This window comes from Rhinoraja longicauda, chromosome 1 (genome assembly GCF_053455715.1).
Source record: "Rhinoraja longicauda isolate Sanriku21f chromosome 1, sRhiLon1.1, whole genome shotgun sequence".
Lineage (NCBI taxonomy): Eukaryota > Metazoa > Chordata > Chondrichthyes > Rajiformes > Arhynchobatidae > Rhinoraja > Rhinoraja longicauda.
The window spans coordinates 47,203,158-47,226,767 of record NC_135953.1 but is presented as its reverse complement, the minus strand read 5'-3'; the positions used below and the strand labels follow the sequence as shown (position 1 = coordinate 47,226,767).

At 40.3% G+C, this 23,610-nt stretch overlaps 1 protein-coding gene across 3 annotated transcripts in view; it reads right to left on the bottom strand.

Moving 5' to 3' along the window:
- itga2.2 (integrin, alpha 2 (CD49B, alpha 2 subunit of VLA-2 receptor), tandem duplicate 2) overlaps nucleotides 1-23,610 on the bottom strand; it is a 116,203-nt gene that overhangs the window by 27,779 nt on the left and 64,814 nt on the right. For 2 of the 3 annotated variants that reach the window (XM_078396722.1, XM_078396740.1), the window contains exons 6-16: nucleotides 21,727-21,854; nucleotides 21,085-21,233; nucleotides 16,848-16,998; nucleotides 14,195-14,360; nucleotides 12,293-12,372; nucleotides 11,250-11,388; nucleotides 8,744-8,889; nucleotides 7,051-7,194; nucleotides 5,803-6,009; nucleotides 3,972-4,102; nucleotides 2,398-2,561 (exon numbers count right to left, since the gene is read on the bottom strand). In XM_078396722.1, the coding sequence (XP_078252848.1) occupies nucleotides 2,398-2,561; nucleotides 3,972-4,102; nucleotides 5,803-6,009; nucleotides 7,051-7,194; nucleotides 8,744-8,889; nucleotides 11,250-11,388; nucleotides 12,293-12,372; nucleotides 14,195-14,360; nucleotides 16,848-16,998; nucleotides 21,085-21,233; nucleotides 21,727-21,854 (1,605 nt within the window). The remainder of the gene's footprint in view (nucleotides 1-2,397; nucleotides 2,562-3,971; nucleotides 4,103-5,802; nucleotides 6,010-7,050; nucleotides 7,195-8,743; nucleotides 8,890-11,249; nucleotides 11,389-12,292; nucleotides 12,373-14,194; nucleotides 14,361-16,847; nucleotides 16,999-21,084; nucleotides 21,234-21,726; nucleotides 21,855-23,610) is intronic. The other variant, XM_078396732.1, reaches the window with a different exon arrangement.

The window sequence follows — 23,610 nt, the reverse complement described above, 5'->3', positions numbered from 1 at the left end:
TGTGCGCTTTGCCAGCAAGGAATAGAAACTAAATACAAATCCTGGTTTTCCTAGCTCTGCTTTTTGCTGGTTTGGCTAAAAATACAAGCTCTTTGTTGATGGAGAAAGTCACTGAACAGCAAGAACATGTAATTGAAGCAGGAAAGGAAACAAAATTGCACTGCAGGTCAGACTGCAATTGTAGAGACCGATTAGGGTTACTATTTTAGGCTGATGATCTTTATTCAAAAGTGGAAAAAGTTAGGGCTGTCGATAGACACAAAATGCTGGAGTAACTCAGCGGGACTGGCAGCATTTCTGGAGAGAAGGAATGGGTGACATTTCGGGTCACGAATCTTCAGTCTGAAGAAGGGTCTCGAACTGGAACTTCACCCATTCCATCTATCTAGAGATGCTGCCTGTCCCGCTGAGTTGCCCCAGCATTTTGAATCTATCTTCGGTTTAAACCAGCATACATAGTTCCTTCCTACACAAGTTAGGACTGTATCACGTTTCAGCCATGATCACATTGAAGGGCCGAATGGCCTCCTCCTGCACCTATTGTCTATTGTCTATTGTCAATCAAATACACAGTCAGGGAAAGAAAGATGAGTTAGAGAAAGTGTGTCAGGTGGTGGTGGTGGCATGGGAAGGGAATGGTTAAAAGATGGCTGTAATTAGGAGTGATTAGATAACAGAAGGGTGATTGTGTATGACAAAAATAATGGGAACAGGGAGTATAAAATAGGATTAGAGTAAAACAATGGTGCTTGATGAAGGCAGAAGAACCCGTTTCTGTGCTGCATTGCTCAATAATCCTGTGCATTTGACATTTGATGTTTCATGGTGAAAGATGTGCAGAGTTATAGTTAAGGGAGACAAATGAGAGTTTGAATGTGATGGATAGCCATAGCAGTGACTAGTGGGGTACCGCAAGGGTCAGTGCTGGGACTCCAGTTATTTACAATATATATTAACGATTTAGACAAAGGAATTAAATGTAACATCTCCAAGTTTGCGGTTGACACAAAGCTGGGTGGCAGTGTGAATTGCGAGGAGGATGCTATGAGGCTGCAGGGTGACTTGGATAGGCTGGGTGAGTGGGCAGATGAATGGCAGATGCAGTATAATGTGGATAAATGTGAGGTTATCTACTTTGGTGGCAAGAACAAGGCGGCAGATTATTATCTGAATAGTGTCGGATTGTACATATGATGAAAGAATGATCGACTGAGCTCATATTCATTGGAATCTAGAAGGATGAGAGGGAATCTTATAGAAACATATAAGATTCTTAAGGGATTGGACAGGTTAGATGCAAGAATGTTTTTTTTCCGATGATGGGGGAGTCCAGAATCAGGTGCCACAGTTTAAGAATAAGGGGTAGGCCATTTAGGACTGAGATGAGAAAAACTTTTTCACTTAGAGAGTTGTGAATCTGTGGAATTCTCTGCCACAGAAGGCAGTGGAGGTCAATTCACTGCATGTTTTCAAGAGAGAGTTAGATTTTAGCTCTTAGGGGTAACGGAATTGGGATTGGGGAGAAAGCAGGAATGGGGTACTCATTTAGGATGATCAGCCATGATCATATTGAATGGCGGTGTTGGCTTGAAGGGCCGAATGGCCTACTCCTGCACCTATTTTCTATGTTTTTTTTCTATGTCTCTATGGTTTAGTAGTCTATTAGCTAGATTGAAGTTGAATCCTTAGACAGGAAAGGCAGAATCTTGTCAAGGAGCAAAATTGTTAAATACTAACATAATAAGCTATTTTTGGCTAACCTTGTGCATTTAACAAACATCTTCCATTGAAAGATTACTGTATATTCTCTATAAACTGTACTATATTTTATAATGTCATATTTATATCCTTATGATATTCATTGAAATGTTCACACTATTTTGAGAATATGATAACCATCAATTTAATTTTGCCAGGGATTAGGCAGAATCATTAAAATCCTTGAAGGTTTCACTTGAGGGAAGAGTGAAGTACGCATGGCTTAGGATATGTAAGACATGCTCACAATGTCACTTTTGTCGAACCTGAGACATTTTCAACTTAATTACTACTTTGAAGTTTGTTTTCGTGGCTGCGGCCCAAAAGCTACACCTTCTCATTTCTTGCTGAACTGAAAATTTTGATTATACAAATAAATTTTTTGAAAATATTGGCTATGAAATTCAGTCAAGATTGTCCCAATCTTGTTTCATATTTCTGGAAGGAGACTGATTAATTTTGTCAAATAGTAAAAGTCAATTGAGTTATGACTTGTGATTGGGATGCCTTTAATGGATATTCAAGTTTATTACGAATTGGTTTCTCAAGGTGTTTGGTAACATTAAGCAATACCACAGATCTTTACATTGCATAAAATGTTTGACCATAAAAATAAAAACAAGATCAGATGATTCTTACCAATTGATGATCCAGATTTTTCAGGTTTAATTGAAGCTTGGAAGCATATTTTAATTTTGTCACAAGTTTGACCATTTCCATTGATTATACAAGTTTTGTTCAAAATTGAGAGTTTTGTTGGGTCAAACATCACTGTAACACTTACATTTGCAATGTTTCGTGACCTTGAAATGGAATAAAAGCCCTGTTATTATATGCTGTGTACAAAAAAGAACTAATTAACTTAAAGCAAGTGCAATTAGCACATCATGAAATCGAAAACATCCACCTATGGGACAGGTTTCCTTATACCCGAGGATATAGTCCACCTACCATGGGAACAGAATATACTCATCAGTTAATCTAACAACAAGGCACAGTGACAGAAAGATGACGCAATATTGTATCTGAAAACTATCTGCACATTTGGTCTCAGGGTTATTGGCACTGTTGAGGACCTCAGATTTGCTCAAATATTTTTGACCACCCTAATTAGCGAGATTGTGCTTCCTCCTTACATTACTGTGGTCTTAGCAGTGATGTTTCTGTCATAGTCATTAAAGCTATTCTGATACACATCTGCACCATGGATGTTATGTGATATAGTGGGATACTTAATCTGTCTATCCTTTTGTTTTTTTCCAGATTGCAGAGATCAGAAATCTTGTTGAACTAATCTTCAATAGTTTCTACTTGTCGACTGATTTCATCTTCATCAAGTCAGCATGGTGGGATTTCTACTAATACTATTTCAGGGAGGCATATCCATAGTTAGATTCAAGATTTCAGACATCAATTGTCATTGATTTCCTTCACTACTGACATAGTCTGCCATTCTGTCTGTCAGTGCTTAACTGGCTCAGTCAGAGATAATACAATTGAGCTCCTCTTGGAAAAATATTTTCTTATAATATTGTAAATAATTATGAAAAATGGCATGCGAGTCATAGGAAAAACCAATATCTTTAATGTGGAAACATTGGGTAGATGCTGATATCTTGAGCAAAAAGAAAACAAACTGCGTGAGGAACTCAACGGGTCAGACAGCATCTGTGGAGGGAAATGGATGGACAACGTTTCAGATTCTGAAGAATTGTCCCAGCAGTTTGATTTTTGCTTCAGATTCCATTATCTCCAGCTGCTAGTTTTTTTAAGATGAAAAATATTGTTTTGTCAATATGACCTGATACTTTTAATAACATTTGTCATATCAAATCCCAGTCTTCTCCTTTTATCCCAGAGAATATCTAAATCAGTGAAAAAAAAACCTTTGCGTTTTATCCCAAAACGTCACCTGTCCATGTTTTCCAGGGACCTCCTCTCTTCTATCTTTTATCCCCCACCCCCCAAACAATGAAAAAGGGGCCTGACCCGAAATGTCCTATCCTTGTTCTCCAGAGATGCAGCCTGACCCCCTGAGGTGTACCAGCACTTTGTCTTTTTTTGTAAACAGCATCTGCAGTTCCCTGTTCTTACTATTGCATTCAAGCTGCAGCACAATATGAAAACATTTTAAAAAAACACCCCAGGTCCCAGACTAAAATATGCAAAGTAACTGGACATTTCAGAAAACAGATAGACTTATTTTCTCCTACCAAAGTTGCACCACATTCCCAATGGATCCAACTGATAGATCTGTGATAGAATCTCCATTCAAATCCTTCTGCCCATCGATGGACAGCCCAAAATATTGCAATTTTACGTTGATTGCTACAGCTTGTATTTTCTAGAAAATATCAAAATAAGTTTAGAATGTTGATTTATGCTAATGTATAATAAAGTGCCCATTTTGATCAAATTCTCCAGCTAGATACATGTGGGCATTGATTGAATTTTCAAAGGTTTCTAATAATGGATAATACTTACTTGTGTGATTTTAATAGCAGATTGGAAAATCAAGGTTTAGACAATTGTAATAGTTAACACACAGTGCTCGTGAATTGAAGAACACCATTAAAAACAGAATAAGCTATTCCAAACAAAGAAAGACAGAACTTCCAATTATTTCCCACTTTTCACGACCTTAAGATTTTCAAAAGAACTTTGCGCCCAAGGAAGAATTTTACATTGATTTTCCAGAAGAATTGTCGTTTTCCAGAAGAAAAAACGCTTGATAATTTCTATGCAACAGTGTGCCAAGAAGAGTAATAAAGTAAGAACAAGATAATCTACTTTTGAAGTATAAATATTGGCCAGGATGCTATGCAAATATCTCATTCAAATGAGATATGTTTTGTATGTCTTTTTTAAAATGTATTTTTAAAAAATGTTTCCCTAATTGGTCACGTGGGCTTACGAAAATAATAGCAAGACTCACAGTACAGCACACTGGTAGTGTTATATTAGTTTAGTTTAATTTAGTTCAGAGATACAGCATAGAAACAGGGCCCCCAGTCCACTGGGTCCGTGCCGACTAGTGATCCCCATACACTAGCACCATCCTACACATCAGGAACAATCTTTATCAAAGTTAATTATAGACAATAGAGTGTGGGAGGAAACTGGTGCGCCTGGGGAAAACCCATGCAGTCACGGGGAGAACGTACAAACTCTGTACAGACAGCCCCCATAGTCAGGATTGAACCCAGGTCTCTGGCGCTGTACGGCAGCAACTCTACCGCTGCTCCATATGATACCTTGAAGGCACTAGAATACAATTGAAATTTTGCACTGATCTCTAACATGAGACTTCAATGAGAGTATTTGGTCAAAGGGGCAACATTAGATATCTGCGAAAACCAAAGTCCATTCTCCTTTCTCAGATGTGTGTACCAAATTTCATGGCCATATTTCAAAGCCCAAAGAAATTATCCACGTTATCATGCCAATATTTATTCTTCAGTCAACATCACTGAAATAGACTAGCTGTTCAAAATGGGATCTCATTGTGCACAACTAAATCACACAATTTTCAAGATTACTACCATGATTGTACTTCGAAAGTTCCTGTATTGGATTTGGGTGTCATTTAGTCTTTCCAAGCCAGAGAAAAGATTGCCATCATGGGTGATTCACCACATCTAACTTACGGATGGATGACTGTTACAAAGACAGAGCAGTTAAAACAGAACATATTTAATACCACAGTGTTTTTTGAATGAGATAGCATGAGATATCTGCATAGCGTCCCGGTCAATATTTATACTTCAGAAATAGATTATCTTGTTATTGCGGCATTACTCTTCCAGGCACACTATTGCGTATAAATTAGAGTGTATTTTCTACATTACATCAACAACAATTCTTCTAAAAAATAAATGTAAAATTCTTCCTTGGATGCAAAGCACTTCGGAAAATTCCTTAGGAATGAACCGATATATGGAAAATGACACGAGCAAGGATGGCAGCAAATTATTTAAAGAAACAAAATGTTACTTCTGGAATGTTTAACATGCAACCCCTTCAAAAATATCAGAAATCTCATACTTGCGTATGTTTTGGTTGGATTGATTTTTGGTAACCATTATAAATGTAAACTACTCCATGGTTTTCATCTTCGACAGGCGCTCCCACTGCCACATCATTGTAACCATCCAGATTGATGTCAGCGATAGCAGCAATGGCAGCTCCAAAGCGGTTGTTCCTTCCATTGGCTGGTCCTTCCAACATGCCTTTCTTTTCCAGATTACCCTGCTGAATTACAACTTCCTATTTTAGGCTGGATTGATATTAATGCAACCCACAAATAAATAACATTTAATATATTAGAATGAATCACCGGCCATTTAATTTCTTTGGTTTAAGAAGTTGTGCAGTGAATTGTTTTTCATGGCAATGTAAATATCATTTAACAGACTTTACGTTCCAGTTTGAGCCACTGCTGTTTACTCTTGGCCGTATAGTTTAGTTTATTAATGTCATGTGAAGCACTTTTTGTTGCGTGCTACCCAGTCAGTGAAAAGACTGGATTACAATCAAGCCGTCTGCAGTGTACAGATACAGAATAAAGGGTATAACGTTTGGTGCAAGATAAAATCCCGTAAAGTCCGATTAAAGATAGTTTGAAGGTCTTTAATGAGATAGATAGGAGGTTAGGACCACTCTCTAGTTGGTGAAAGGACTGTTCAGTTGCCTGTCCCGGAAACTGGAGGTGTGTGTTTTTAAACGTCTGTATCTCTTGCCTGATGGGAGAGGGGAGAAGAGGGAGTGACAGGGGTGAGACTGGTCCTTGATAATGCTGGTGGCCTTGCCGAGGCAGCATGAAGTGTAGATGGAGTCAATGGAAGGGAGTTGGTTTAAGTGGGCTTCATCTACAACTCTCTGCAATTTCTTGCAATCTTGGATGGAACAGTTTCTAAACTATGTAATGTTGCATCCTGATAAAATGCTTTCCACGGTGCACCTATAGCAGTTGGTGAGGTTGTTGGGAATCACAATTAAGATTCAATCAAGTACTTTCAATTAATAGTATATCCAGTGCTCCCTAGTGACAGAAAATAAAACTTATTGAACTGAAGTACCCTGAGAGCATTCTTTAGTGCCATTTTGCAAATTTGTTGCTGTTGTGCATGGAAGCTTAAATGGAATATATGTGTGTAAGGTTTAGGGAGATATTTATTATCACTAACCTAATGAGTACCTAATTAGAATAAATTAGATTTTGTTGGTGTTCCCACAGTGAAACTACCATTCAAATAGTCCAGTAGATATCACATTGAGTGAAAGACCTTTTACCTCATTGAGAGAAAACACGTAAACTCTTCCTTCCTCATTTTTGTGTGAACCCATATACATGGGTGACCCAACTAACAGTACATCTGTCAGTGAGTCGAGGTTAACATCCACAGAGCAAAGCACACTGCCAAAATATGAACCAAGCTGCAAAAACAACGATGAAAATATAACATTTATTAAAAAATTTCAATTATAGAATCACAGGTTAAATATTTGATCTTCATGGTATAAGATCCCAACTATTCACTTGCCGTATTTTTCCTCCTTTGCAACAAAATCTTGTATTCTCTCCTCAGTACAATGGCAATCACTTCTGCATTATCCTACAGTATATTCACATCTGACTCACAGCATGCACAGGAGAGTGGTGGTAAAAAGACCAAAGGACATTGGTCTCCCTTTGCTGCTCTGGGACTTCCTAAGACGTTTCCATGATATGACTTCACTTGTTTCCTACTTGTATTGTGATATTTGTGGAGGGATGAGGAAAGTTCTGCCTTTATTGTAAAGTTAGGGGTGGGGGCAAATTATTTAATGAAACAATTAAAATTCAATTAAGTACTTCCTCTGGTTCTTAATTATGCTATCCTGGGTAAAAGACTGTGCATTCACACTATCTATTCCTTATTTTATACATTTATAAGATCACCCATCAGCCTCCTGTGCTCCAAGGAATGAACTCATAGACTGCACACATTTCCATACAGTTCAAACCCCTCAGCATTCTTTCCAGGTTAATGGCATTATTCCTATGACAGTGCAATCAAAAATGAATGGTACTCCAAATGCCGACTCACTAATGTCTTGTAGAACTGTAACATAACATCCCATCTTCTATACTCAATACTCTGAATGATGAAGGCCAATGTACCAAAAACCTTCTTTACCACCTTCTTTACCAATATACCAAAAGCCTTCTTTACCACCACTGTGACACCACTTTCAAGGAACTATGTACCTGTACTCCTAGTTCCCTCTGCTCGACAACAATTCCCAGGGCTCTATCGTTCACTGTGAACGTCCTGGCCTGGTTCGACTTCCCAAATTGTAATACGTTACACTAATCTGCATTTACTCCATTAGCCATTCCTCAGCTAATGTGCCCGGCTGATCAAAGTCCTGCTGTAATTTTTGATAACCATGTTCACTGTTAAATGTGACTTTGATAAGTCAGTAGGGCCTTGGGATATAAATGGAATTTGTTGACTGATTAACATTGATTATTATATAATTTTCTCAGCAATTTGAATGCAAAATTATTGGTCGCTAATAAAAAGATAACCCTTCCCTCAAAAACAGATTCTGTTATGTTGCAATAACATATTTTCATTAGGTCACAAGAAATAGGAGTAGAATTAGGCCATTCGGCCCATCAAGTCTACTCCGCCATTCAATCATGGCTGATCTATCTCTCCCACCTAACCCCATTCACCTGCCTTCTCCCCATAACCTCGGACACCTGTACTAATCAAGAATCTATCTAACTCTGCCTTAAAAATATCCATTGACTTAGCCTCCACAGCCTTCTGTGGCAAAGAATTCCACAGATTCACCACCCTCTGACTAAAGACATTTCCCCTCATCTCCTTCCTAAAAGAACGCCCTATAAGTTTCTGCAACAAAAGAAGTACTGGAATTGCATAGCAGAACAATTAGAATCCAAAAGCAAAAGACCGGTTGGTAAAGTACATACCTGTTCCCCTTTTTGTGTCTGCTTAATCACCACTTTATCATTTAATCCAACTGCATAAACGATTATCTGGCCAGTGTGTTTGAAGCGTGGTGCTCCAGCAACAAAGAGCACAGAATCTTTTGTAACCATTGATGTCACAGAATAGCCTGGGAATGAAAGGTACAAATATTACATCTGTGGAGGTGATATTAAAACATCAGCATTGGTTTTTTAAATGACATATACATACTATAACTACTTGAGTTTTATATGGTCAACATATTCAACATTGCAATACCCTCTAGTGGAAACAAGGAAGTGTAGATGCTGGTTTACACAAAAGGGCACAAAGTGTTGGAGTAACTCAGCGGGTGGAGCAGCATCTCTGGAGAACATGAATTGGTGATGTTTTCCGTCAGGACCCTTCTTCAGACTGATTGCTATGAGACCAATATCCTAGATTTGCCTCATAACGAGAAGGAGCCTCACTTGAATAGAAACATAGAAAACTAGGTGCAGGGGTAGGCCATTTGGCCCTTCGAGCCAGCACCATTCAATATGATCATGGTTGATCATCTAAAATCAGTACCCCGTTCCTGCTTTTTCCCCATATTCCTTGATTCCTTTAGCCCTAAGAGCTAAATCTAACTCTCTCTTGAAAACATCCAGTGAATTAGCCTCCACTGTGGCAGAGAATTCCACAGATTCACAACTCTCTGGGTGAAAAAGGTTTTCCTCATCTCAGTCCTAAATGGCCTACACCATATTCTTAAACTGTGACCCCTAGTTCTGGACTCCCCCAACATCGGGAACATTTTTGCTGCATCTAGCCTGTCCAATCCTTTAAGAATTTTATATGTTTCTATAAAATCCCCACTCATCCTTCTAAATTCCAGTGAATATAAGCCCAGTCGATCCATTCTTTCATCATATGTCAGTCCCGCCAGATCGGGAATTAACCCGGTGAACCTACGCTGCACTCCCTCAGTAGCAATAATGTCCTTCCTCAAATTAGGAGACCAAAATTGCACACAATGTGTTTGACATGTACTTGGATTGCTTCCTTTTCCAGCCTGAGGTTTGGCATTAGTGAGATTGAGAGTACCGCAAGCATGTTCACTGTGCCTTGAACAGAACTCAAGCATTGCCGCAGATTTGGATTATTCTTCCAACTGGATGTTATTTCTTAGCAGGGCCTTACTTACACATAAAGGCAGTGCTTTTTTCACAACAGAAGGCACTAGCACCTCTAAAAAGTCAATTGTCATTTTGTTTTCCACATGTTTATTCATTGTATATACTGGCACCATTATGTACAAAAAAGCACTGCCTTCTTTACCAATATACCAAAAGTCTTCTTTACCACCACTGTGACACCACTTTCAAGGAACTATGTACCTGTACTCCTAGTTCCCTCTGCTCGACAACAATTCCCAGGGCTGCTCGATTTACCCAGGAATGAGTTGGTTAATATATGATGATTATTTTACCCCACTGGACCTCTACTCGCTGCGTTTAGAAGGATGAGGGGGGACCTCATTGAAACTTACTGAATAGTGAAAGGCCTGGATAGAGTGGATGTGGAGAGGATGTTTCCACTATTGGGAAGGTCTAGGACTGAGGCCATAGCCTCAGAATTAAAGGACGTTCCTTTAGCAAAGAAATGAGGAAGAATTTCTTTAGTCAGAGGCCCTTCGATCTATCAAGTCCATGCCGATCAATGATCCCCACACAATAACACTATCCTATAAACGAGGGACAATTTTCAATATTTTTCTGAAGTATGTTTTTGGAGTGTAGAAACATAGGAACATAGTGTGGGAGGAAACCGGAGCACCCGGAGAAAACCCACACAGGTCACGGGGAAAACATACATATTCTGTACAGACAGCACCCATAGTCAGGATTGATGCCAGGTCTCTGGTGCTATAAGGCAGCAATTCTATCGCTGCACCACCATGCCACTCCGATGCTAATGGAAGGTGCATTATAAAATGCACAGGATTGTCTTTCCTCCTTTATCTTTTTCTCCATTGAGCAACAATGCATGGCAGTTCAGCAGAGATTACAAACTCCATGTTTGGGATTTTGCAAACATTAATGTGCAATCCACTGCTACTTGGTGTGGCATAGTGATCAGTATTGTCCTGTTAATCACAAGCTGTGCTAGAGCGCCCTTTTGGCTGGATTGGAAATTGTGTTGCTCTCTATAACATCTTTAAAAATCTTACCTATCTTCTTGCTTACATTAAATCTTGCTTACATTAATTTTATCATTGGAGACTCTTGGATTATCTTTGATTGGACTTTACTGGCTCTATCTTGCACTAAACTATCTGCACACTGTGGATGGCTTGATTGTAATCATGGATTGTCTTTTTGTTGACTGGATAGCACGCAACAAAAGCTTTTCACTGTACCTCGATACATGTGACAATAAACTAAACTCAAAGTTAAAGGTAAATTAATAAATCAGAAGCTAAATACAATACCAGTTTAACACACGTGGTACTAAATTGATGCTTACCTAAGTATGAACTGTCATTTCTATCTTGCAGAATGTCTTGAAAGATTTTCTTGGAAAATATAGTCATCTTGGCAGAAGATTTATGTACTGTTGTGCCTGACCAATCATAAGCTCCTACTGCTCCCAGTATCATTAAATCCTGCAAAATGGATGTTTATCTTCAAATAGTTTCACTGTGATGAATTACATAAAAATACTAGAGGTATAGATAGGTTAGACAGACCGAACCTTCTTCCCAGAATGGACATGTCAAAGACTAGAGGGCATAGCTTTAAGGTGATGAGCTAAGTTTAAAGGAGATGTCGGACATGATTTTTAGAATGTGCCTGGAATGAGCTGCAGGTGGTGGCAGATAAATAGGCACATGTATATGCAGGGAATGGAAAGATATGGATCCCATGCTGGCAGTTGAGATTAGTTAACTTGTCGTCATGCTTGGCATGGACAATATGGACTGAAGGGTCTACTCCTATGTCGGACTGTTCTATGTTTTATGTCTATGATTTTAAAAAAACGTTTGAGGGATTTTGCAGATGAAAAAATAGAACTCCACCTCACTTTAGGGCCCCAGAAATAGTGTTGATCATCTCCAGGACAACTATTTCAGACTAAAGTTTCCTCTGCCTCAAATTTAAAGGCAAACCCCAATTGTTCCACTATTTTCTGAAACCTTGGGTTAACTTTTGAGAGTGGGATTTGTAGATCAGAACCAAACATTATAACTGGATTGAAATGTTTGAATCTCTCTTTGTTGAATTGCATGAGAAAGCTTTAATTTTGTTTTCAGAGTTCAGACAGGTCCAAAATGAAAGATTCGTGCACTTCTCAATCGCTCCAATACTGTTAACCATTTTTGTTGCTTTTACTGCACTGTTGGGAATTTATAGAAGCACTTGAAGAAACTGACCAATCCTATAGAAGGTATTACAGAGATATGGTTAAAAAATGGCTTTTATGCTCCGGATGACATGGAATGTAAACAAACACTCCTTCACCGTGATAATCATGAAAGACAACTTGAAAATCATAGAATATGTTCGCACCTTGCTAGGTACAATGTGTGCACTGAATCCAACTTGCGCCATTTCCAACAGGAAGGTAGCTTCATTCTTATTGCTGGTCCCTGGTGGATTAAAAACGGTAAGATATAAGGCTTTTAATCACTGTATTCATAGAAACATCATGTTGGTTATCTGTCATATATGTTATCAAGTACAGTCAACCTGAAGTCACCTATCTGGTCTTCCTTGTACATTAATATTGGGACCATGGTCTAAGTTAAGATGGGCACAGTCATGGTGGCATGAGCCACTTCTTCTGGATACAGACCAGCTACATGTTCTTAATGCCGAATCTGGTCAGGAAGCAAGCAGGTTCAAAAACTCTGAGCAAGTCTTGTTTTGAAAACACAGCAAATAACAATGAAATGGGTGAAACAAATACAGCAGCTGCTCAAGTTCAAAGTCCCTGATATTATGACCACCCCTCTCATTTTTATTAGTTTCGGCAATGTGTAGGAGACCTAATTATATTACTTCATAACATTATTTGTGCAATTCAGAATTGAGACAGGCAGAAACAGATCAACCAATCTTCCTGCAGAATTTTAATCCTTAAGTATCCATGCTGAACACTTTTAACCATAGATGGATATCACACCTATACATAAATGTTGATATAATCTTTCTTTTAATCACCAACTCTTGAAGCTTACACTGCCTCACAATCCAGAAAATATTTTCCATACTTCTTAATTTACCTTCCTTTACTCAGAATACATATGCCCCCTTAACCTAGATGTTACCTAAATATTAGATTTTATGATGCTTTTATTTTAACCATGTGACTTAAATGTACTAACTGCATGACTAACATTTATCACCAGTGTCACATCCATCTAGAAATTCATCTCGACAGTTAGTCGGACTTGTATGTCTAATGCAATTTCTACATCCAACGCACATCTATTTTTTTCAGTATTGGAAGTGTAATTAAAACAAGGAGAGAAACAACTATCAAACATTTCTGTGACATTTATATTTTCACAGCATGGCACTGGGTTAGAACTTCACACTTTTCTTTCATTCTTAATGCTCCACACTTCCATTGCTACTAAATACCACCACCATCCCCATCTCTCCCTCCCCCCCCCCAATCCACCATTCTCGGCCTGCTTTTCTAGCAAGGCCCAACCTCTGTCTTCCAGTTTATTGAGGCATATAACCTGCCCCTTCCCAGGTTTACACCAGAGGTAACTCAAATTTCACTGTACCTTAATTGGTGCATGTGACAATAAACTTGACCTTGAAACCTTGAGGCTCTAATCTCTAACTCCCGCATCCTGGAAACTTACTTGGTTCATTTCCACAAATTCCTAGGCCACATGTTTATCACAGTTACCTCTCCACCACCAACTACTGATCCTGCTTGCCAACACCACCCTTTATGCTCTTTCCATTTATCTCATTCCCGGATCTCGACAGGATTTATAACTGCTGAACTTCTCAGCTGCAACTGGATTTTGGGCAGCACACTTTCACTCGTAAGAATGTACAATGTCCTTTCATAGCACCTGAAATTTGCTGTGGTGGGCCCATGAGAGAATAACTAGTTCCCATGTCACTGCTGTGCCGAAGGGAACACCTTATTGTGATTTCCTCTACACCATCATTCATAATTTTAAATACTTCAATCAATTTCCTCTGTAATGTTTCCTGCTCTAATGTAAAGAGCTTACTTTTTCTTTCTTCTTTCACATATGAAAGAATGTATATAGCTCCAAATTAATGGACCTGTGGTGTACCTTCACTGTTGCTTTAGCATGCTACTTACAGTTTGAATCTGCATTTTGTGCTGCTCTGAAATAGATCACTTAATTGAAATTTCCCAATCTGCGAAATTAAGACAAGAACACAAAATGGAGGAAAGTATAAAGAACAATTTACCTTCGATACTAAAGATTCGTTCTTTGAGGGCACTAGCTATTTCTATCAAGGCAGCTTCTGAGGATACATTGAAAAAATGCTTTTCTTTTGGAGTACTTGCAATGGACTGAATTTCCTTGATGAGCTTGTCTGTGTTTAACCCTTGTCTGTTGTAATAACCAAGAACCTATGGAATATATAATCATCAAAATAGATTACATTTTTAATCAACTGTTTTAATTACATTTAGATTTTACACATAATGAATGTAGATATAAATGTCCCAGCAAATATTACATATTTTATTTTTACATATTTTTATTTATTACATATTTACATATTTCAGATACAGCGCGGAAACAGGCCTATTCGGCCCACCAAGTCCGCGCCGCCCAGCGATCCCCGCACACTAACACTATCCTACACCCACTAGGGACAATTTTTACATTTACCCAGTCAATTAACCTACATACCTGTACGTCTTTGGAGTGTGGGAGGAAACCGAAGATCTCGGAGAAAACCCACGCAGGTCACGGAGAGAACGTACAAACTCCTTACAGTACAGCACCCGTAGTCAGGATCGAACCTGAGTCTCCGGCGCTGCATTCGCTGTAAAGCAGCAACTCTACCGCTGCGCTACCGTGCCGCCCCATAAATACTTCTTAACATTTGTCTGCCACCTCAGTCAACACTAATTTCTGTACTAAACTTTGAAATAGTGTACAGTATTCAGAAATATATTTTTAAAGCAATTTTGTTGTATGGTGCATAAATATTTGCTGTATTTTTGTAGACATCCCTCATCAATGGATCGTGATGGCTTGGAGTTTGCTTTGAATGTATCGTAACTAAATGGCTAAATCCAACATTGCCATATCTACAGCAGTTTGCAAGTGAATGTGTCATATTTGGATAGTTCAGAAACTAAATTCTGCATTTGGGCTTCTTTCTCTTCGAGATACAGCAGCCAATTCCTGTTAAAAGCTTTGGTACCCTCTTTGCAAAAATGACACCCCTTGTTCTGATCATTCTCAGGACATACAAATAGTCAGTATCCATTGCAGATGGCCTTGTTCCCCACTTGCATGCATCTTGCAATGATTATAGTTTCCCGTCGTGCTTGGTCCCCCAGTAATTCCCTGGAGAGCACATTGTTTGGAGCAAGTAGAGCTACTGTTTCACTGCTCCAAGTGGCAAATTGCAGTCTTGACATTTCAGATATGTCTGTGTGGAGTTCACATATTCTCTCTGTGTTTGCAAGGATTTTCTCTAGATCCTTCAGTTGCCTCTCCCAAATCCTAAAGACTTACAGCTTGGTAGGTTTAGTTTAGTTTAGTTTATCTTTCTACACCTTTCTTGAAACTGACACATGGAGAATAATATGTCTCTAGTTGATCTTCCAGCCCTGAATCTATACTGAGAATCAGAAAATATAATTCATCTGCTGCCGGAAATACGTCTTGGTTCTTGGTTCTTGGTCCTTGGTTCTTGGTCCTCCAAAATATTCCAAATGGAATTTAAACTGGAGGTGGCAGAGTATGGACTTAAGCAAAAAGGGCGTCTTGAAGAAGAAGAGCCACCTTAAATTTAGTTGCGTCTGGTTGAGTAACTATAGTAGGGTGAAGACTATTCCATGCTTTAATTGTGTGAGGGAAGAATGAGTTGCTATACATCTGTCTTGGTAGCTGGCATCTCGAATTGAATGGAATGCCCTCTTCTTCTCCCGATAGGTTTAGGTTTGGTGTAGATTTGGTAATCTATGTCGAGCTGACCATTTAACATTTTGTAAAAACAGGTCAAACGGTGGGCTTTACGTCTGTCTTGGAGCAGGTTCCACCCCAATGAATTTAGAAGTTTGGTAACATTCACTTCTCTCTCATCGGTATCTGTAACAAATCGAGCTGCCCTGCCTTTGGACACGTTCGATGGAAGAAATGTTTCTATTTGTGTATGGGTCCCATGCTGCAACTGCGTAGTCCAAATGAGGTCTAACAAGGGTGAAGTATAACTTCTTGATAGAAGTTGAACAATGATAAAAGTTGCGTCTCAGAAAATTTAGGACACCTGTTGCTTTCACCATTGCATGATGAGTCTGACCATTCCAAAGTAGATCGTTCTGTAATTTGATGCCAAGATACTTGGTCTGTTTGAATTCTTCAAGGGTGGCACCAAGGATATTATATGATGTTTTGCCTGGTTCAAGACAACTCGTGATCTTGCCATGGTTAATAATGAGATACCTGTGTTGAATGGTACTGTTACCCTTATTTTTTGAAGCAATTTGTCCATGCAGTGTCACCTTTATAATGAGTGGAAAATTGGTAAAGCTGATGGATATACCCAGAGGGAAATCAGAGTGCAATAAGTCACATTATCACAGACAAAATGAATATCGCATCAGAAAGGCTCAACATTCTTGGAAAGACCCTTATTTTTGTAAACACTTTCAGTGCTTATGCATAAACATTCACTGCAGTCCTTCTGTGAAGAAAAAATATTACAACACCCTGCATCAACTTAACAAAGGATTTCTATCAATTGAACAATTATTTCTTCTTTGAGATTCTAATGCAAGAGTTAATGCAGATTCCCTTGTATAAAAATAAATACTTTGCAACTTCTGTTAGACTGTGAATATTGGATGTGGTACAAAATAAACTTTGCATTCACTTACAGCAATCCCAAATCTGGTTATTCGATCTTCTTCACACTGAGCTATCACTTCCGGTAAACTGGTGCTATCATGAGATTCACCATCAGTTACAACAACCATTACCTTAGTTGCTGATGGCCTTCCACCATTTTGAGGTGAGAATGCATTTTTCCTGAAACACGACACAGCAATATGTCAGATCCAATCAGTTCAACTATCAAACCCGCCAACATACCAATGTAAGATAGGTTAGTGAATCCCATAGATTGGCTATATGTACCCACCAATCAGTTTGCATAACCTGATGTTAAAATTTCTTGTCAGTCAGTAAATTCTGAATTTACACATCAATTGTAAATGAAGAAAAGCACACATATGTGCATTTCCACCTGGACAAAATATATTACTAATGTCACATAATATATCAGTCTATTAAAAAGTACATGGTGTGACAGACTTTTTCAAGCTTTTTGCTATGACATTTTGTTGAATTACACCATTTTGTTTTGGTGTTGACTGCATGGATAAGATCAGCAATTTAAAAAAACCTTAATTGCCCTTCAGAAGGGGTGAGCCAATTCCTAGAATCACAGAAGTCCTAATCGTGAAGAGCTGTTGCAGGCAGCGCTGGGATTTAGACTGAGCAATAATGAAAGAATGATGATGGTGATGTATTTACAAGTGTGGGTATTGGGGTACAAAGATAAGGCTCTGTTGAGGACAGACCATTAAGTATTGGAAAAGGGTACATCAGAGAGGATGATGTAAACCAACAGGGGTTGGGCTTCTGGTTCTGGTTCTGGTTGATTACTGCACAAACACCTCATAAGTGGTTATCTCGCACAGACACCAGGTCAGGACAGGATTGGGGCCAGGGAAGTTCAGGGCAGATACCATTGAGGGAGGAGGAGGGCTCAGAGGAGAGAGGGCTAGCGTACGAGTGGAGGATAGATGAGGCATGCTTAACAGAGGTGGAAGGCCAGGGGGACCCAGCAGAATGGGTGTTAAGGGCTGTGGCCTAGAGGCCGCCTGGGAAGCAGCAAGACTCAGTAGATGCGAAGGAGTTTCTTTAGTCACAAGGTTGTGAATCTGTGGAATTCATTGCCACAGACGGCTGAGGAGGACGTCAATGGATATTTCTAAGGCAGAGATATACAGATTCTTAATTAATAAAGGTGTCAGGGATTATGGGGCGTAGGAAAGAGAATGGGGTGAGAGGGAGAGATCGATCAGTCAAGATCAGTCACCTGTTCAGTACTGCCTTCAACCACTGAAGGTCACCTCACCTTCTGTCTCCTTTCTCTGTTCATTTATTTATTTACTTATTTATCTATTTATTCATTTCCCTATGTTCTCAAAATCTCTGTAAAGCGTCTTTGAGTATATGAAAAGCGCTATATAAATAAAATGTATTATTATTATTATTATAAGATTGAATGGCGGAGTAGATGATGGGCCAAATGGCCTAATTCTGTTCCTAGAACTTATGGACATGATCCAGGCGTGTCAATAGGCCCGGGTTATGGGTGTCTGGGGAAGCTGCAGGCACCAATTATGAAGAGTTCTGACCAAACACCATTTGTCCATTCCCTCCATAGATGCTGCCTGACCAGCTGAGTTCCTCCATCACTTTGTATTTTGCTCAAGTAAGGAAGAAGTTAAGTGGAAGCAGATGAAGGAAGGATGATGGGCAGATGGATCCAGTTGGGTAAGTCGTTGGGAGACTCAGTATGTGCAGTGTATGGATGAGCAGCACCTTCCTTACTTAACAGCAAAGAAATTCTTGCATGACCTTTTGCTTTATACTGACATTGAGCCAATATAATAAAGCTGTTCCTCCAATTTGCGCCGGGTCTCACTCTGACAATGGAGGAGGCCCAGGACAGAAAGTGTAGGAATGGGAGGGGGAGAAAATTGGAAGAACAGCACCTCATATTTCACTTGGGCAGCTTACACCCCAGCGGTATGAACATTGACTTCTCTTACTTCAAGTAAGCCTTGCTTTATCTCTCTCTCCCTTTTCCAGTTCTCCGCCCAGCCTTACTGTCTCCGACTACATTTTATCTCTGTTTGCTTTGTTGTTAACTTCTCCCAGCTAACAATCACTTTCCTTGATCTGCATTCTCTTTGCCCTATTTTCACACCTTACATTTCCTTATCGATGTATCTCCCTCTCCCCTGGCATCTGTCTGAAGAAGGGTCTCGACCCGAAATGTCTCCCATTCCTTCTCTCCAGAGATGCTGTCCGACCCGCTGAGTTACTCTAACATTTTGTGTCTATCTTTGGTTTAAACTCGCATCTGCAGTTCTTTCCTACACAATAAATGCTGTTAACTGACTGCAAAAGTAATTGATTTCTTGTTGACCTTAAAATCTTGACTTATAGGGATATTTAGCACTCAGCATTGCAATTAGTTTTCTTGTGGATAGTGCCACAGAAGATCAACTTTACAGTTATCATAAGGGCTGCCCGGAAGTGTTGTAAAACATTTAAATTGTATCAACAGGTTACAATTTTTAAATATGAAAAGGTTTCCAGATCCAAGTGTATAATGAGAATTAGTAGTGTTCAAATAAGTTAGATAGGAACAAAAATAACTGTATATCTGGTAACACTTTGCACTAAAATGTAAACAATCATGTTACTTTTCAACACAAACAAGGAATACAAGATCCTAGAAACAAAGAACTGCAGATGCTGGTTAATACACAAAAGGACCCAAAGTGCTGGAGTAGCTCAGCTTTCAGGCAGCATCTCCAGAGAACATCCTCCATTATAGATGCTCATTTTTCAGAAAACGGGGCTCCCCCTCCTCCATTATAGATGCTCGTTTTTCAGAAAACGGGGCTTCCCCTCCTCCATTATAGATTCTCGTTTTTCAGAAAACGGGGCTTCCCCTCCTCCATTATAGATGAGGCTCTCACTAGGGTCTCTTCTACATCCCGCAGCTCCGCTCTTGCTCCCCCTCCCCCCACTCGCAACAAGGACAGGATCCCCCTCGTTCTCACCTTCCACCCCACCAGCCAGCGGATCCAACATATCATCCACCAACATTTCCGTCACCTACAACAGGACCCCACCACTGGCCTTATCTTCCCATCCCCTCCCCTCTCTGCGTTCCGCAGAGACCGTTCCCTCCGCAACTCCCTGGTCCACTCGTCCCTTCCTACCCAAACCACCCTAGCCCCGGGCACTTTCCCTTGCAACCGCACGAGATGCAACACCTGTCCCTTTACCTCCACCCTCAACTCCATCAAAGGACCCAAACAGTCTTTCCAGGTGAGACAGAGGTTCACCTGCACCTCCTCCAACCTCATCTATTGCATCCGCTGCTCTACATGTCAACTTATTTATATCGGCGAAACCAAGCGCAGGCTCGGCGATCGCTTCGCTGAACACCTGCGCTCGGTCCGCATTAACGCAACTGATCTCCCGGTGGCCCAGCACTTTAACTCCCCCTCCCATTCCCAGTCTGACCTCTCTGTCATGGGCCTCCTCCAGTGCCATAGTGAGGCCCGCCGGAAATTGGAGGAGCAGCACCTCATATTTCGCCTGGGCAGTTTGCGGCCCGGTGGTATGAACGTCGACTTCTCCAACTCCAGATAGCTCCTCTGTCCCTCCCTTCCCCTCCTCCTTCCCAGATCTCCCTCTATCTTCCTGTCTCCACCTATATCCTTCCTTTGTCCCACCCCCGACATCAGTCTGAAGAAGGGTCTCGACCCGAAACGTCACCCATTCCTTCTCTCCCGAGATGCTGCCTGACCTGCTGAGTTACTCCAGCATTTTGTGAATAAATCGATTTGTACCAGCATCTGCAGTTATTTTCTTATACTTATGAATAGTTGAAGTATCGGCTTGAAACCCTTCTTCAAAACTTCTTGAGAAGAAGGGCCTTAACCTGAAACATCACCTATCCATGTTGTCCAAAAATGCTGCCTGACCTGCTGAGTTATTCCAGCATTTTATGTATTTTTTAATGTAAGATCCTAAATGTGCACCTTCTGCTAAACTCTAATACTTCACCATGGTGGAGTCTAAAAGAGAATTGTGCGGAAAGAACATTCTCCCTACCCTAGCCTTTTCTCCTTTTACATGTGGTAAGCCCTGCTTACAATTTCTAGCATGAAGAATACGTAGATAGAGTCAGGGAGTCATTCAGTATGGAAATTGGTTCTTCGGCCCACCGAGCCCGATCTTGTCTGTGATACTATACACGCTTTCATAAGTAATCACAAATCATTCCAAGACGTGAATTACCGTGCATAGTCAATTCCTCCTGCGGTGTTTGTTTCTTGTCCTTGCTTTTGAACGATCTGTGCTGCAAACCTTTCAACTTCAGCTGTTGTTTCAAAAGTGTTCAATTGGAAGTCCATTCTTGGATTTTCACCATATTGTACAATGGCCACCTTTTGGACCAAAAGAGTAGAATTATCTTAACAACTGACCACAGCAGACTGTTTTAATAGGGATATGATGCCCTACTTTGAAACTAAGGCAAATTCAAGCATTGGCAGAAGGTCATTGACAGGAAATTCAACAAATAACGAATGTAACAAGAACACACACTCAGAGGAACTGTAGATGCCGAAAATATGAAATAAGAACAGGAATTGCTTGGGACACTCAGCAGGCGAGGCAGAATTTGTGAAGAGAAGATGCTAACATTTCTGTTAACTCTGTTCTTCCATCCACAAGCACATTATTTTGGGGCTTTTTCCGCGCTGTATCCCTAAAAAAAACCTAAAAAAGATTTATGCAGGAAAGTTACAAAAGAGTTAAACGATTAACCATCAAGAGAAAGAGATGGGGAAAAGGCTGAATGACCTACTGCTGTTTCTATATTCAGGAATAATAAATATAATTTAACACAATGCCAAAATTGAATAGAAATGTAGTTACCTGAGTTTTCTTCGGACCTATATCTAAGCTTCCTGTTAATTTTTTCAGGAAAGCTTGGACTGGTATCCAAGGCCAGATACTGTTGGATCCATCCAACACTATTACAAGATCCATGGCAGATGCACACGCTATTAAAAGGATGAATTCAACAATATTAATTGTGGTGGTATTAATTGTGGTATTCACTCATTAAATAGAATGGTACATTTGCTCTCCATGTATCTATATAGACAGTACAATGTGTTGCCTCATCAGCAAACTTAGCTATGCAAATAACGGGAGGTAGTAGAGCACAGCAGGACATTTTAAATAAAATGAGCAATTTGATTGCACAACAGCTGATTAAAAGGAGGAAAGGTATCGTGGAGTAGCCTTGTTAGGGGAGGCTGTCTGTCTGTTGGGGTGAAGTGGTTTGTTTGTGGGTAATTGCTGAGGCTTTGGTTTAGAATTTAGTTGAGTTTAGTTCAGAGATACAGCCCACCTAATCCGCACCGACCAGCAATCCTCGTACACTAGCACTATCCTATACACACTAGGGATGATTTACAATTTTACCAGCCAATTAACTTATAAACCTGTCCACCTTTGGAGTGTGGAAGGAAACCGGAGCTCCCGGGGAAAACTCGCGCAGGTCACGGGGAGAACATATAAACTCCGTACAGACAGCTCCCGTGGTCTCTGGGTCTCTGGCGCTATAAGGCAGCAACTCTATCGCTATGCCACTCTGCTGTACTTCTGGAGGTTTCAGCAATGTGGCTGTGTGGAGGGTGATGGCAGATTCAAGTTCCATCTGTTTTCTGTGTATAATTCATCCTTGGTCTTTGCACAGTAGAGATGGAAAATAGCCCCTTTGGCCCAACGTCTCATCTACACTAATCCCACTTACCTGCATTTGGCACATATCCAGGTATATTGTCCCGTCCATGTACCTGTCCAAATGTTAACTTAGTGCAATCTACTTAGCGCAAATGGCTCAGATGGGGCAGAATTTGTTAGGTGCATTCAAGGTTTCCTCAAACACTATGTGGACTGTCCAACTCGATGAGGGACCATATAGGACCTTGTGTTGGGAAATGAGACTGGCCAGGTGAGTGGTGTTTCAGTGGAAGAGCATTTTGGGATGGTTCACAACTCCATTGGTTTTTACACAAATTGCTGGAATAACTCAGCGGGTCAGGCAGCATTTGTGGAGGTGACAGCTGGCGTTTTGGATCAGGACTCTTCATCAGAGTAATTGTAGTAGGGGGGAGAAAACTGGAAAAGAGAGGTAGGGCAGGGCAAAGGCTGGTAAATTATAGATGATACAGGTGAAGGGGGCTTGATTGGCAAGTGTTGGAGTAAGTGACAAAGGCTAGAGGTGAAAAGGAGACAAAAGGATGTCAGATAAGAAGAGAAGAGGAAGAATGAAATGTAAAGCCAGAAAAAAAGGGTTCAAGATTCAAGATTCAAGATAGCTTTATTGTCATCCAAATTGGACGAAATTCAGTCACCCACAGTCCAACAACAAAAGCATCAAAATAGGCATTAAAATTACACAACCCCCAAAACACACAAAAGAAACATCCATCAAGAAAACATCCATCACAGTGAGTCTCCTCCAGTCCTCTCCTCACTGTGATGGAAGGCCACAATGTCTTTTCCCTTCTCCTGCTGTCCTCTCCCGCGGTCAGGTTGTTGTGGTTGCAGGCCGCGCCGGACGGTCCACAGCGGGCCGAGCCTAAGGCGAGTCGCAGCCGCTCCCGCAGCCTCCGAAGGATATAGGTGGAATGATATGGTGGGGGGTAAGGGGATTGAAGAAGGACAGGATGGTGGTAGAAATGGGTGTGCATCGGGGAGGAGGGTGGGAAGTGCCACAGCAAAGGAAGAGGAGGTAGATGGTCATTA